Raw genomic sequence first — 16,745 nt, 5'->3', positions numbered from 1 at the left:
CGGTTTGCACATGTGCAGAGGGTAACAGAAACCAAATGGTAGTGTCCGGGTGGGTGGGCGGAGTCTCGCACTCTATCCAAAGATGGGCCACAAGAATGGTGGAAGGTCTTAAGCATAAAACCTATCAAGAAAGACTTAATGAACTCAATCTGTATAGTCTGGAGAACAGAAGGAAAAGGGGGGACATGATCGAAACATTTAAATACGTTAAAGGGTTAAATAAGGTCCAGGAGGGAAGTGTTTTTAATAGGAAAGTGAACACAAGACCAAGGGGACACAATCTGAAGTTAGTTGGGGGAAAGATCAAAAGCAACATGAGAAAATATTATTTTACTGAAAGAGTAGTAGATCCTTGGAACAAACTTCCAGCAGACGTAGATAAATCCACAGTAACTGAATTTAAACATGCCTGGGATAAACATATATCCATCCTAAGATAAAATACAGAAAATAGTATAAAGGCAAACTAGATGGACCATGAGGTCTTTTTCTGCCGTCAGACTTCTATGTTTCTATTTGTGACTGGCTCTCCGACGACCAATAGACCCGAGTGAATTGGGATGATTTCACCCCTGGTATATCTTACAGCCTATCCTGGAGGTCCTTTGTCCTCCATAGTTTGGGAACCATTGGTGGCTCCACAATCTCTCGCAGCATTCATTTTGACTCGCAGTTATGACGGAATACATTTATTGGACATCAGATGCCTACATCAAGACAAATCAAAGTCTGTAAGAGATATCTATTCCATTGTCTATCTCTGGCATATGATTGTTGTGGAAGCATTACTTCAAGCCCATTTTGAATATCATTTTGAAAGGGCAGTATCCTGTTTTTCTGCTACGAATCCTTCTATCAAGCAGGAAGGGGGTGTCATAAAACAACGACAAACACTGAACTATCACTGTAGCAACTCTTAAGATTAAATAGGAATAAAAGCTTTGCATATAGAGGGCAATGTACCAAAGGCTTCATTATGAAGCTAAGTAGCTATTGAAGCTTTTCTTTATGCAGAACAAACAAAACATCTTTTCCATAATCTTCAGAGCATAGAGTACTTTTGCTGCACGTATAAATATAGGTTTTCCTAACTGCCCCAAAATATCTCAAGTCCCTTTTAATACAATGCCCTGATTTTTTTTTTACAGCCTTCCTTTTGCTGTTCACCAGGAACAGAATGGGAATGGGATGTTTGCTTGTGTTTTTTTTTAAAGTGCTTTTGTAAATGGGTGCTTTTCAGCTCAACTGTTGATTGGAGAATGAACAGTATCTCAAATGCTGCTTTTTATACATCTCTGCTGCTGCAGCCAACACACAATTCTTTGTGCAACTGTCATCTTTGTACAAACCTTTTAAAGCAGATATTAAAGTGGCTGCACAATATGGAACAGTCCTCTTTCGACTCTAAACTCATTTTTAAAACTTGCCCATAAAATAATTTCATTTTTCCTCTATTTGAGATTCATGAATGTGAAGCTTAAAAGCCAGACAGGCAACAACAGTCTGGTAGCCTAACAGAGTTAGAGAAGTTTGAAGGTAGATGACCATGATGGATGAGCGGTGTCTTTATACCAATTTCCCTCCCTGCTGGGTCATTGCCTGTGGCTCCTTCCCTTGCCATTAGGGGGCACTGTGGGCACTCAGGAAGGCAGCCTTTGGATGTAAAAATGAGCAAACTACCGGTAGCAAGCCGGTTTCTAACTGAGGGAAGCAAACCAAGGAGCAGAAGTAAACAGTGGTGAGATAAGGGAGAGAAAGACTCAACCGGAGTCTCTAGAAAAATCACAGGAGGGAGGGGGCATGGCAGGAAATACGTACTTTGTTGTCTGAGTTTTGTTTTCCATCCTTATCTATTAATTTGCTTTAAGGTTTTATTGCCAAATCACACTCAGCAGAATTGTGGCTCTTTTGAGAGACAACTTATTCCACTATAGTTGATACTCATCTAACTTAAAATGTACCATTTCCCCCCCCTTAAATCTTGAAAATGTCAAAACTGCCCAATTTTGGGATTTAGCAACCTGAACTACAGCCCCCCCACCCCGCCCCCCACCCAGCTACCCATAGTGCACAATGCTTCCTCAACCTTTCCAGCACAAGGGCCACGAAATCAAAAATCAAAAATAAAACAAAATCAGAAGTCTTTGATCTGCTACTACCACCGTAGTAGCATGAGACTCAGTTCCAGCCCGAGTCTGCCTGGACTGAATAGAGAGACCGAAATCAACGCCATTCGATCCGTTCCCAGTCACTGGGTAGCCATACTCCCAACGTAGCCCAATGCATTTTCCAAATACCGAAGGGTTGGGCCGTTTCCAAACGCCATTTTGTCTTCCGGATTTGCATTCAGGGAAGCAGAGCAACTACAGCATGTCTTAGCTCCGTGGATCTAGCAGGGGGCCTGGATGATCCAAAATAATTTGGGAATTTCCATCACTCCAGGAATCTGTGAATGTCCCCATTCAGTTGATACTGGAGGCCCGTGGCAGCTTCACTCAGCATCGGGCAGTGAGCTGCCCCACACTGGCAAGTGTGGATCATCATGACCTTCTTGGTAAAAGTGCTCCCATCAGGACAGCGGAAGGGCACATTGAGTGTACGAGTGCGCAGGGGGACACAGCAGCGTCCATCCAGGCAGGCCCCGCAGAAACTTGGCTGGTAACGGCGTGGGCTCTTGCAACCGGCCTGACTGAATCTCACTGGCTCTTGCACTCTGTGCGTCCTCAGACATTTCTTGCCTTTCTAAAAAAGAAAAAAGGGGGGGGGGGGAGAAAGCACTTAATGCTACCCATCTAGTCCTCTCTTGGGCCCAGGCTGCTATGAATTAGTACAGCTTTCTCCAGGCTAATGCAGCAACGCATTCAAAACTCCCTGCAAACATGGCCCATTAAAACTCTGGAGATATTGTCCCAAATATCCCTAGAGAAAATAAAACTACAGATCATTTAATTAGGGAGCCTGAAGTCAGAACCACAGATCAGCATTTGTTAGGGAATGCTGACTTCTACACTTCTCAAATAAAGGGAACAATTAAACAACACAATATAACTCCAAGTAAATCAAACTTTACAGGTTATGACCTATAAAGCCCTTCATGGCATCGGACCAGAATATCTCCGGGACCGCCTTCTGCCACACGAATGCCAGCGACCAGTTAGGTCCCACAGAGTTGGCCTTCTCCGGGTCCCATCGACTAAACAATGCCATCTGGTGGGACCCAGGGGAAGAGCCTTCTCTGTGGCGGCCCCGACCCTCTGGAACCAACTCCCCTCAGAGGTCAGATTTGCCCCCACCCTCCTTGCCTTTCGTAAGCTCCTTAAAACCCACCTCTGTCGTCAGGCATGAGGGAATTGAGATATTCCCTTCCTCCTAGGCTTATAAAATTTATGCTTGGTATGTCTGTATGTATGATTGGTTTCTCAAATTAGGGTTTCTTAATTTAACTTAAACTTAAATATTAGATTTGTTTATATTGTCTTATTATTGTTGTTAGCCGCCCCGAGTCTACGGAGAGGGGCAGCATACAAATTAAATAAATAAATAAATAAATAAATAAATAAATAAATAAATAAATAAATAAATAAAAACTTCTGTGAAATCAAACTGTCCACTTAGGAAGCAACACTGATTGACAATCAATTTCATTTCGTTGTCAGCACATTCACCTTTGTAGAGAACGAAGTATTCAATGAGAATACAGTGATCCCTCGGTTAGCGCGGGGGTTACGTTCCAAGACCTCCCGCGCTAACCGATTTCCGCGTTATACTGGATGCGGAAGTAAAAACACCATCTACGCATGCGCGCCATTTTTTTCATGGCCGCACATGCGCAGATGGTGGAGTTTGCGTGTGGGCGGCGGGGAAGACCAAGGGAAGGTTCCTTCAGCCGCCCAACAGCTGATCTGCTCCGCGCGGAAGCAGCGAGGAGCCGAAGATGGGGTAAAGGCAAAGGGGAAACTGAAGCTTTCTCCTGTGACAGGGAGGGAATTCCGGACAGCCCTATCCCTTCAACAGGAAGGCGGGACTGGCACCGCTTCTTCTTCTTCTTCTCGCTCGGGAAGATGAGACAATCGCCGTCGCCCGTCCTTGTTCCCGCCCTTTCCCACCCCGTCCGTCTTTTCCTATCCAAACGCGCTCTAGTCACGAAACTTCTGGCAAGTCGTGCTCAGTTGGCAGCCTCCGATGCCCCCGAAGGTGCAACCCCGAGACGGGAATTGTGGAGGAGGTTGGACGTCCGAAACAAACGTGCTGTGTGTGCGTGTGAGGAGAGGGTAGGTGGTGGATGGTGCGCGTGCGTGCGGGAAATGATCCTCGCAAGCTTTTAAATTAAAGAAACATAGAAACATAGAAGACTGATTATTATTTTGATTATTTTATTATTAATTATTTTTTAATTAATATTTTTTGAAAAACCGCGTTGCAGCGTTTCGCGCTAATCGAGAACGCGCAAATCGAGGGATCACTGTATTTCATTAATTCAGGTCTAGGATGTGTTATTTGAGTGTCCCCTTTATTTTTTTTGAGCAGTATATTATTAGATACCCCATTTCTTACCCAGAACATCTTCAATGTCTGACTTCAGGAAATTCATGTTTTTAATTAATGTATACTTAATATTAATATATTAATATATTATAAATTCATATATGGCATATAAATCCAATAAATAAACTAACAAACAAACAAATAAATAAATAAATACACATACATACATACATACATACATACATACATACATACACACATACATACATTCATTCTGATTTCCAGAAACTGGATTATAATTGCAAGGTCTCTTTCCCATTTGGACTGCAACTCTTGTCAACTCCACACAGCATAACTTATGGCTGTGATCAATAGGGAATGCTGCTGTAACCAGCCCTCCTTTTCTTTTGGTTCTGTGCCATCTTACCTTCAGCTTTGAGAAATCAGGCTGCTCGCAGGGCCTGACCTGACACAATCTGGTTTCTTTGATCAGTTTGCATTGGGGATTGTTGCTGTTAAGGCGGGTAGAGATGCCAAAACCACAACTCTTAGAGCATGGTGACCAGTGTGTGGTCTGGGCCGAGCATTTCCGCTCTTGCTTGGCATCCTGATCCTGGAAGAACGGCCTCCATGCTGAGGAGAGAGATAGAAAATCTCATTACTTCACCACCGTAGGGATCCCAAGGGAGACATAAGCCAGACCATCCCAGCAAATGGAATGACTGCAAACAAACAAGATGCTGTTGATTGACCGGCAGCGGGCAGCCATTAGTGCACGGCTAGTGAGTAGCTCAGGGCTGGGCACTTTTTGGAAACTGAGCAATTCATTATTTAGATGTTCAGATTTGTCCAGCAAAGTTCTTCTTATGCCAAGAAGAATTTCTGTGGCAGTTCTGCTACTCCACTGGGCATTTCATGAAGAGGTCAAAGCAAACCATGCATCAGATGGTTATAGCATAGAAAACCAAAGAAAGGAGAAGAAGAAAAAAGAAACTGAATTTGAGTTCTGGAGGTTGGGTACCAAGTTTTCTATGTCTAAAACTTTGGTGTCTCTGAGCCTCCTGGAGGATGGGGGATGTGTCTTTATCTTCCGTCGGCTCCAGGGAAGCCTTTGGGGCCGAGCGAGGGTGACATACGAGCCTACTGGGCCCACCAGAAGTTGGAAAAGAAGCCATTTCCGACCTCCGGAGGGCAGGGGAAGCTGTTTTCGCCCTCCCCAGGCATTGAATTATGGGTGTGGGTATTTGCACATGCACGATAGTGCACGCCCATACACTTTCGGCATTCAAGGAAAAAGAAAGGTTCGCCATCACTGAACTACGGTATCTTCACCATGACTCAGCAACATGAATGGGAAGTGATGCTCCCTCATGCAACTTTCATCACAAAGTATAATGACTGGTGGATTTCTTGCTAGTTTTTCCAGAAGGGGAATCAGCCACTTATCACTCTTCTGAACATGTGCAGAGTGCACTTATAAATCAACATCTAATTTTTATCTTTTACTATATGCTTCTGACAAATATCAAACTCCCATTAAAACTCATTATAAAGCCTGCAATGATCCAAATAACCACTAGATGGCAGCATCTATGAAACCGTTATAGAGTGGTAATTAAAAATACATTCGAGTCTATATCAAAGAATTTGTCTGTCAGAGATCAGAAAAGCTCAGAAAATGCAGAAGTGCCTGAACCAGAAAGAACTCAGTGCTGTTGTGCCTTTACACCATTTGCCTCTAGATTTTTATTTTTTATTTCCCCTCTGAAACCAATTTCCTCTGCAAATTGTTTTTGATCAAGTAAAGTATATTTCCTCCTTCCTATGCCCCATTCCCTGAGGGTATGTGTGCCTCTTAGGCTATTTCTAATTTATATATTTATTTACAATTTTCTCAACATGCACACACACTGTACACTCATACCAGATAGCAGGATTCCTGGTTAAAGATCTATTGGTGTCCTGGGAGTCTGATATTGTAAAAATAAAAAGGTAAGGTTGCAGTCAAATCCAAAATACTCATGGAGGCCCCATGCCCAACAATTGATGGGGAGAGGTGGTCCTATAGTTGACCTGAGCCAATTAGAACTGAGCAGACAATGTCCCTGATCATCCCACTCCAAGGCCTATGGGCTCCAAGGTCTACATATTACATACATAAGAAGATTTGCACTGCGAAAGGAAACCATTCTTCCAACTAAGAATGGGTCTGGGTTGCCTCAGTTGTGGGCTGGAGATGAGAAGGAAGTAATACCATTAGGATATGCCCAGTGATGGGTTGCCAAAATTTTTGCTGCCAGACTGTGGGCATGGCTTATTGCGAGTGGCTTGCCAGTCATGTGACTGGGTGGGAGAGGCTTACCGACCAAGGTAAGTTTTCAAATAGGTGTTTGGACTCTTTTTCAGTTGATTAAGTCACATTATTTGAATAGCTACAAAAAGGACAGAGGGTAGACAGCATTATTTGTTGAGGAGCACAGTAATATTTTAAGATTTTGTGCTGAACCCACAAGGTTCAGTATGACAACAGATTAGGCAAGTAGCTCAATTTTCTTTAATTGCTATAAAAGTTCAGTTCTAGATAATGATTAAAGCGTTTATGGGTGAAAACATACTATTTAATTATTTCCTATTGTAAAAGTAATTAAGGATCATACTAAGGTACTAGAGAAGGACAATAAGAAAACTATTAAGTATGCAATAAATGGTGCATAAACCTACTACCCCCACTGCATCACACACACACACACACCATGGGGGCAGCACCCCATTACTGGATACGCCCCGCCAAAACAATTGGCCCTCTTTGTGCTGCAGTAAGCAGGATGTGAGAATGAACCCACGGAATTATCTTGCAATCCCCCTGAGATCTTGAGAAAGTTACACTCTGGACATCAGGTGTGAAAAAACCCCTCACATGGGTGCAGTGCTTTCTAACCCCACCCTCACCACAGTCATGTTTAATACAAACAGCAGCTGGAAACCAAAGCAAAATGCAAATAAAGTCTCACATTTCATGACCCCGAGGAGCATCAGATTTAGATCAAAAGGGCAACCGGCTACTGCCATTCTTATCCCTATTTTTGTTTACTGTTCCTCTCCTACTTAACACTTACCTCCCAATGCAGACTTAGCTTTTTAATCTCTTGCTCTTGAAACAAAACTATTTTTAAGATCAGCTCGTTATATCCTCTGCACATCTTGTTGTTTGTATTTACACCGAGAGTTTCTGCAGCGTAGACAAATTCCTTGTGTGTCCAACCACACTTCTAAGCTATCCTCTCAAAACACAAACTGTTGGGAGTGCACAGATTGCGCATAGGCAGTAAAAGCAGAGGGATTGCAAGGCTCAACCTCAACCAGAAAAATTTTAACAGAACAAATTTAGGAAGCTGCCTTGACCATTGACTTCACAGCCAATCACATTTAGATTATATTGCTGTGGTTTTCCATGTATTGCCTCCGTAAACCTAATCTGAATAAGACCTACAAAACCTTATTTCCATTATATAATCATAAAAGAAAGCATCCCTACAAACTATTTTAAGAACAATAATTTTGTCCTGAAGCAACAGCACCATGCAGAAAGCCTACCAGCCTTTAAAAAAAAAAGATGACTAGTGGATATTCTAGTTAGGTGCTTGGCAGCAGTTGTTCCTTCAAAAGAATACTCCCGACTGATGGAACTCAGGTTATGTGTTATAGTTACCCTTACCTAGATCTTTGAAGCAATTATAAATTGCAAAATCCTCTTTCCCTATGATTTCTTCCCAACTTTACCAAAATAAAGCTCCAGCACTTAAAGCTCCTAACTGAACATACCCACTAACCCTGTGGTCCTTTTCCTCGCTTTGATATGGTCGATTGACTAATCAAATAAAGTTGATATTGATTGATTGATATTGGTAGGGTTTGAGTAACTCAACTTTGCTGAGTTTCTGTCTTCTGCTCACTCACCTGGCAGGTTTTTCCAGTGTCCACCTTTGCCCACATAGATGATTTCATTGTTACTGGCCTCTCCATTTGCGTTGTGCTCAAAGGTAACACCTTGGTACTTCTTGGGCCCTTCGCTGCAGACAAATTTCTTGCAGCATTGACCAGGTACTTTAAGGAGCCGGGGACTGGGGCAGCCTAGCGAAGCCAGAGGTAGTTCCAGTGGGCAAAGAGGCTGGCAACCAACCACTCCATCGATGCAAGTGCATTGATGTTTGCAACTAGGCTGGAAGTTCTCTCCATTTTGGTAGATACGGCCATTGTATTCACAGGTCCGACCTTCTTGGTTTGCTGAGGAAGGGAAGAAAGAATGCGTTTCAAGTTAGCAGCTGTGTGTTTAAAGGTGTAATCATATATAAAGAACCCATTTATAAGAGAGCATCCTGTTAGAAGTTACAAATTGCATGAACTACCAAGGTACTGGAGTTGTCGAAGCATGGAACTCATTACCGGACTCCATAGTGTCATCCCCAAACCCCCAACACTTTACCCTTAGATTATCCACGGTTGACCTATCCAGATTCCTAAGAGGTCAGTAAGGGGCGAGTACAAGTGCACTAGAGTGCCTTCTGTCCCCTGTCCTATTGCTCTCCTATATCTCCTATACCTTTCTTCTATTCCTATATCTCTTCTTCTATTCTTTCATTGATATGTTCTATTACTATATCTTCTTTTCTATTCTTTCTTAGATATATTTTACCATGAGTATCTCCTCTATAACCTTCATCATGTATTTTACTATGTGTATATAGATATATACCCACTAAAACCCTCATTGTGTATTGGACAAAATAAATAAATAAATAAAATACTGTGCTGGAGCAAGCTATCACTAATCATCCTTTTTCTCTCCCAAACCAGGTAATTTCTTATTATTGTATTTTTCAGAGTACAGTATAGGGCGCACGGGAGTATAAGACGCACCTTAGTTTTGGGGGAGGGAAATAGGAGGGAAAATCTGCCCACCAGATATTTATCTGGCTAGCATCCTTAGTCTGCTCAGCTACAGCACATTATTTTATCCCGTTTAGGGCTTAAAAAAACCACTTATTCGGAGACAGTAACAATGAAAGAGCTTGCAGGCTGCTAAGAGCTGGAAACATCATTAGCACCTGGTTAGGGCTGGAAAGAAACATTCTGAGTAAGTAAAGCAATGAAAAAAAACCCTGCAAAGATGTAGGGCTTAGAAAGCATTATTTGCAGAGAGTAACAATGAAAGAGCTTGCAAGCCGCTAAGAGTTGGGAACATCGTTAGCACCTGGTTAGGGCTGGAAAGAAACTTATCCAGAGCAAGTAGAGCAATGAAAAAACCCTGCAAAGTTTTAGGGCTTGGAAAATATTATTTGCAGATAGTAACAATGAAAGAGCCTGCAAGGTAAGAGCTGGGAAGATTGTTAGCAGCTAGTTAGGGCTGGGGGTGGAAGCTACATTCAGAGTATAAGATGCACCTGAATTTTCAGCCTCTCTTAAGGAGTAAAAAGATACGCCTTATACTCTGAAAAATACGGATAAGAAAAATTGTTTTCAAACAAACTTACATAAGATCCTTTGAAATAGCTGGAGAAAGAAGTCTTAAATTATCCCAAACCCCAGCACCAAGATTTCCCAACCGATATCTAATTAGGATTTCACCTTCATAGTCACCAGGGAGCACCGTTCATACAAACAGACCAGAAAAATAACTATGAGGTACTGAGAAGACTTCAAGGTCACATCCCACTGGTTTGCTCTCACGTATAACTTCAGTTGAAGCAGGGAGTGGTACCCAAAACCTCAGAGTTAGATTGTGCAGAAGCAAAAAATACAACAAGTCCCTGGCTATCACCATTAGAAGTCAGAGGAAAATATTTATCTGCAGAACTGAGTTTTTAGGGGGGCCACATCAACAAAAGGCGAGTGTTCTGAGCTTTAAATAGACATGTGAAAACAGGATGTGAAAAACACAGACAGCCTGGGATCAGGTTGCAGTGGCTTGGGACAGGGCTGGAGGCCTTCTGATGGAGGGTCTGCTGAGAAGAGTTCTAGCCTAAAAGGATGTGGTCTTCCATCTCCATGCTCTGCAACAAGTTCTCTTCCTTTTTACACGTTCTATATAAGGGTTTCTTTTATTTCCTGTATATTTTTCCACTGGGTGAATAAACCTATGACTAGAACAGGAATAGCAAACTCAAGACTTGTGGGCTGGATCTGGCGCATGGAGTGCTTAGATCTGGCTCATGGGCTTGCCCTAGAAACAGTGAAGGACCAGTGCATGGTGCTTCTGCCAGCTAAAATGGAGCTTGGGAGGGTTACATGTGGCCCTCCTTGGCTTTGTTTTCAGCCATGATGGCCTCTTGCAACTGTCTGCCATAGAAAACGAAGCCAGGCAGGCTGCATGTCACATCCCTGAGCTCCATTTTTGCTGGCAGAAGGCTGCATGAGGCCCTCTCAGCTAAATGGAGTCCGGGCGGGCCATCGTAGCCAAAAACAGAGCCTCGGTGATTGACGTTGAGCTGGCCATGCCCATCCTGGTCATGCTTCCCAGCCTCCTGCCACCCATGGTCAAACACAACCCTGATGAGGCCCTCAATGAAATTGAGTTTGACACCCCTGAGCTAGATCATCTGGAAGTCACAGTTTTTAAAGCAAGTCTGCTCATGTATGTACATCCTGGGAAGTGTTACCTATTGAATTTGTTTTTTAAAAAATCACCCACTCTGCTTGCTAAGAAGTAAACCTCCTTCAGTTGTGCGATCAAGTTTTCTATGTGCATTCTTTCTATTTTCACCTCTGAATTAAAAATGCCTCTTTTCTCAAAATTCTGGATTTATATCACTGCTGCCATCTTTGTTTACTACTCTACTATTGAGCATAGAAGTTACTACAAAGTGATCTTATTTGCCAGAACCTAGAGGAAGCTGGGATAAGACACAGTATTTTGGAAACTTACTGTAAGGTCCAAGCCCAGAGACAAGACACTGAGATCCAATCAAGTCCAATCCTTTATTTGCTTGCACCTAATGGACAGACCCTTCCCAAACTAAAGCTATAACTTCCTAACCTAATAGATGTATCCTGACAGATTCTAGGAGTGCGATTACCCCGAAACACTTTCCCCTTTCTGCATCCAGCTCAAGATTGTGCAGTCTCTTAATCTGGGGCTCTTTCTGGAAAAGCTTTTTGTTGCCAAAACTCTCCTATTGCTCCTCCAGGTGCACATTCCATCACAACTACACAAGTTATCTTCATTAGCTCTGAATGATCTCCCTATTTCCAATAACTCACCTAATATCTCTCAAAAATTTTCACTGGCCATGGAGATCAGTCCAGTTCAGATTTATATGCCAAATAACCTGAACAAACAGACTTGCCTTCTGTTAGCTGCTCCGAGTCCTCGGAGAGGAGCGGCATACAAATATTATTATTATATTATTATTATTATTATTATTATTATTATTATTAATAATAATAATAATAATAATAATAATAATAATAATAATAATAAAAAATAAAAATAAAAAACCGTTAGTCCATCCAGCCAAATCCGTCTACTCACATTGATGAGCAGTGGTGCTATAAGCCTTCCACCGGTCATCCAGCATATTGTGACTTTTGGCTTTTAAAAATTGTGCCCTATCAAATCAGCCACAAAGCAATATGAATTGAAGGCATCTTTCTAAGACAGGTGGATTTGGAACCATTCCCTGCTACCCAAATAAAATGCTGCTTCTTGTGAAACTGTCAAGCGTTTTTCAGTGCTTAATCACCTAGAACCTTCACTGGGTTGAACGCTACACTATGAGCCAGAATCATTTAAAACTTCAGTGCAAATTCTTAATTATTAACATGAGGTAATCTAACAGGACAAACACACGGAAATGCCAGTATAAAAGATTACACAATTGTTTTACACTTTTAAAAAAAATTGCTAAAAATAACCCACTGATAACTTCTCTCCAATTTCAGCAGTAGATTTTTTTAGACATACAACTCCAGCCTGGAACTCCCAACCTTCTGTCATTTCAGAGGGGCGTTTCCAGGCCCCCCACTTCCAGCATGGCACCTTCTATGATCACTGGGGAATGGAGGAAAGCTGTCACCCACCTCATCAGCAACAAAGATGATTAGGGGACTGGAGGCTAAAACAAGAATGGTTGCAGGAACTGGGCATGGCTAGATTAATGAAAAGAAGGACCAGGGGGCACGTGATAGCGTTGTTGTTGTTGTTGTTGTTGTTGTTGTTGTTGTTGTTATTATTATTATTATTATTATTATTATTATTATTATTACTACTACTACTACTACTACTACAATCAAGCACTCTGGGTGGCAGCACACAACCTTTCCATTCTTCAGAATTGTTATTATCTAGAAGCACCTCCAGCTCCAGGTCATATCCGTGCTAAAGGCCACAACCCACAATGCCCCCTTACTTACCCCAACAGATGCCCCGCTTGGCTAAGGGGTCGGCCCCAAAATTGCATTCCAGGCCTTTATGCGGGTCGCAGGGCAACAGCTTGTTACAGTCTTCGTTGAGCTGGCGGGCGCACACTTGGCAGCAGCCGCAGCCGTCGAAAACCAAGCTGACGGCCGGAGGGCAGCGAAGGGGACGCAGTGGGCAGCGGCATGGGGAAGGGCAGTGACCCGCCACCTGCAAAAAAAAGAATAAGAATCCAGAGCGGTCGGAAAAGGCAGTTCTTTTCGGCAGCTCCCGGGAGGAAACCATCCAAGCTAACCAACTCCCAAGCGGCCTCAGAAGAAACCCACCAAAACCCCTTCCTGCGTTCGGCTCTTCGGGAGCGGGCGCTTTTCCACACACAGAGAGAGAGAGAGAGAGAGAGAGAGAGACCGCACCCTAAACACCCCCCTTTTAAAGGCGACCCCGCCCGAAGTAGTTTCCTAGAGCGGGGGTCTCCGACCTTGTGGACTTCAACTCCCAGAATCCCTCAGCCTGGTCGTGTTTGGAAAGGTATTCTAAGCCGGGGTCTCCGACCTTGGCCACTTTAAGACTTGTGGACTTCAACTCCCAGAATTCCTCAACCTGGTCGTGCTTGGAAAGGTATTCTAGGGGGAATTCTAGGAGTTGAAGTCCACAAGTCTTAAAGTAGCCAAGGTCGGAGACCCCTGCCCTAGAGGGCGCTGTTTGGCGCGCAGTCCCGGCATTCTCTCCTCCAATCCTCACGCTCCACCAACCCCGCTGACCTCGCGGGGAATCCAGTTCTGGCGACAAGTCAAAGCGTCCGGCCGCGAAGGGCCATAGGACCGGCAGCTCTGGGCATCGCCCGAGGCGGAAAACAGAAAATGCTTGCGCCGCTTCGACGGATTGCTTGCTAATCCCCGACCTCGCCCGGCGTGGAGCTGCCAGATTTGAGCAGGCGGTGGAAGTTTGGCCGCACGATCCCCTTTAGCAAGTGCTCGGACGTCAAATGGTATATATGAGGGCTTCCTGCCCGAGCTGGGGGTTGGACTAGACGACCTCCAGGGTCCCTTCCGATGCTGGTCATTCTTATCAAGGCGGGATTCGGGGGCCAGATGCAGCCGCAGCGCGAATGGAAGTACAGTACATACCCAACCCGTCGCCTGGTATGATCCGAGTCAGCCAAATTCCCTGGCTGGGAAGGTCAGCGTTATTGGGGAAAAGGTGGTGGTGGGGATATAAGCGAGCTAGAAGCTGCTACTGGGAATTTAATGAAAATTTCCATACTTCCCGAGGTCGGTACAATGAGGATTCAGATTGTTTTTGGGGGGGGGGGGGTATGTTGATTCAGTGAACCACTCAGAGAGGGCTATAAAGCGATATACAAGCCTTACATTTGGCAGTTTAGTTTTTATATTTCACTTCTTTTTATTGTTTTTCTAATTTCGTTCTGTTGTAAAGCCCCCCGATTCCTTCCGGAGAGAAGTCGAATAAATAAAATAAAATAAGCATAAAATTTATCAGGAAAGACTTAATGAACTCAATCTGTATAGTCTGGGGGACAGAAGGGAAAGGGGGGACATGATCGAAAGATTTAAATATTATTATTATTTATTAGATTTGTATGCCACCCCTCTCCAAAGACTGTTAAAGGGTGAAATAAGGTTCAGGAGGGAACTGTTTTCAATAGGAAAGTGAACACAAGAACAAGAGGGCACAATCTGAGGTTAGCTGGGGGAAAGATCAGAAGCAACGTGAGAAAATATTATTCTACTGAAAGAGTAGTAGATGCCTGGCACAAACGTCCAGCAGACGTGGTTGGTAAATCCACAGGAACAGAATTTAAACATGCCTGGGATAAACATATATCCATCCTAAGATAAAATAATACAGGAAATAGTATAAGGGCAGACTAGGTGGACCATGAGGTCTTTTTCTGCCGTCAATCTTCTATGTTTCTAATACAATGAAGTGAAATAAGCACTACTGCTATTTGATCCAACCCCATTACGATTTCCGCTGCTTTGACAGCCATTCATTGTTTACTGTCATGTTGACAATTAAGGTCGCCGCCCCCCCCCCCCCCAATTCAGTTCTGAAAGCAGAGGGAAAAGGGCTAGTTTAGCTAAGGCTACTCACCGGAGAGAAACACAGCAGGAAAGCCAGGAGGCTCAGGGCAGCGGCTCTCATTCCTGTTGGATGATTAAAGTCAGCCAGGGCTATTGCTGAAGGAGAGAGGGAAATGCCACCAGGGAAGCAAATTCCTGGGAGATGAAAGATCAGCATGAGACGAGATCAAGAGTCGATGAAATGTCTCAGACCTTTTGCCTCTATAAGGTCTCGGGACCCTGGCACACACACACCCCTTTTATGCTACTTTCAGCACCTACAGTGCTATTCCGTTCTTTCTGCATTTATATTTTCCCCAGGCCCTCCCACCTACCGGGCGGAGGGCCAGTAAGGAACCTCCTGTCAGCCAATAGCAACGGTGGCGCATTTCCAAACATTCCAGGGGTGGGACTTGGGAAAGGTAGGAGGGGCCGCATGAATAGAGTCATTCATAAAATTAGAAAGCCAGTGCATTCCGAGGCGATGTGCGTTTAGGCTCGCGGCGGCCAAGATGTCCCGCTAGCAGAGAAGCACTGTTTTTATGCAAACTGTTGAATTAAGGTCCTTAATTCCCAGGGGGCACATCGCTGCATAGGCAGTCCAGTGTGAGGAGTAGCCACAAACATTCCTGACCTGCAAAAAAAAAAATTAGGCAGAAGGAAAACATCATGGAAGAAGTAAAAATAAACAGAAGGAGGCCAATGCTGCCATTCACAGAGTGAATCTCTGATCCGACTCTAAGGTAGATTCAGAGGCTCTAAAGCAGTGTTTCCCAACCTTGGCAACTTGAAGATACTTGGACTTCAACTCCCAGAATTCCCCAGCCAGCGAATGCTGGCTGGGGAATTCTGGGAGTTGAAGTCCAGATATCTTCAAGTTGCCAAGGTTGGGAAACACTGCTCTAAAGGAACCTAAAGGGAATATTACTATCAGAATTTCTACTAAATCTGCACTTCTATTCTACTAGTTTTTCTCATCATTCCTATCACCCATTTCCTCCCATGTTGACTGTATGACTGTAACTTGTTGCTTATATCCTAAGATTTTTATTAATATTGCTTCTTCATTGCTTATTTGACCCCTATGACAATCATTAAGTGTTGTACCACATGATTCTTGACAAATGTATATTTTATTTTATGTACGCTGAGAGCATATGCACCAAGACAAATTCCTTGTGTGTCCAATCACACTTGGCCAATAAAAATTCTATTCTATTCTATTCTATTCTATAATCTGAAAGCAGTATGCCTGTGAGATGTTCTGTGCAGTTTTCGGGAGAATGTACAAGTATCAGGCTGAATTTATACCAATGAATCTGGTTTAATCTTAAGTGCACAAAGACAGCACCGGAAAGAATGAGAGCTAGTTCTACAAAACATAATTTTGAAGAGGAGAAGACCTGCATCTATTTTGCTTTCAACTCCTCGGAGGGGGAAATACAATCCCTAGGGTTATCTGCATACTGTGATTATATTTATCAACTTTCAGTTTTTATGAAGCCATATGACAATCTTTGGGGCCCTATTTCATGCAAATGCACCTCGTGTGCCGAGGGATGAAAGGCCTTTCAATAATTGGAATGTGTATACAGCTCTTTTATTGCCTAACATGTTTGATTGTAAGATGACTAATAAATCTCTAAACTAAGGAAATAAAATCGTAAACTAATTTAACAACAACCTTTGCCACTTCCATAAAATGTAGAATGATCTACAGGAAGAAGGCATAGATTTATAATGGTAGGAATATTTGCAACTAC

At 43.3% G+C, this 16,745-nt stretch overlaps 1 protein-coding gene across 1 annotated transcript; it reads right to left on the bottom strand.

Moving 5' to 3' along the window:
* Positions 1 to 673: 673 nt before the first annotated feature.
* Positions 674 to 15,264, bottom strand: LOC139161011 (CCN family member 1-like). Its single transcript, XM_070739574.1, has 5 exons — positions 15,014 to 15,264; positions 12,895 to 13,108; positions 8,443 to 8,769; positions 4,913 to 5,118; positions 674 to 2,742 (listed from the first exon to the last, which is right to left on the bottom strand). The coding sequence occupies exons 1-5, from the start codon at positions 15,158 to 15,160 to the stop codon at positions 2,434 to 2,436; spliced, it is 1,203 nt and encodes a 400-aa protein (XP_070595675.1). The 5' UTR covers positions 15,161 to 15,264; the 3' UTR covers positions 674 to 2,433.
* Between the last annotated feature and the right edge of the window lie 1,481 nt (positions 15,265 to 16,745).

Source organism: Erythrolamprus reginae, chromosome 2 (assembly GCF_031021105.1).
Source record: "Erythrolamprus reginae isolate rEryReg1 chromosome 2, rEryReg1.hap1, whole genome shotgun sequence".
Lineage (NCBI taxonomy): Eukaryota > Metazoa > Chordata > Lepidosauria > Squamata > Dipsadidae > Erythrolamprus > Erythrolamprus reginae.
The sequence above is the reverse complement of the archived record's forward strand: the minus strand, read 5'-3'. Positions and strand labels throughout refer to the sequence as shown.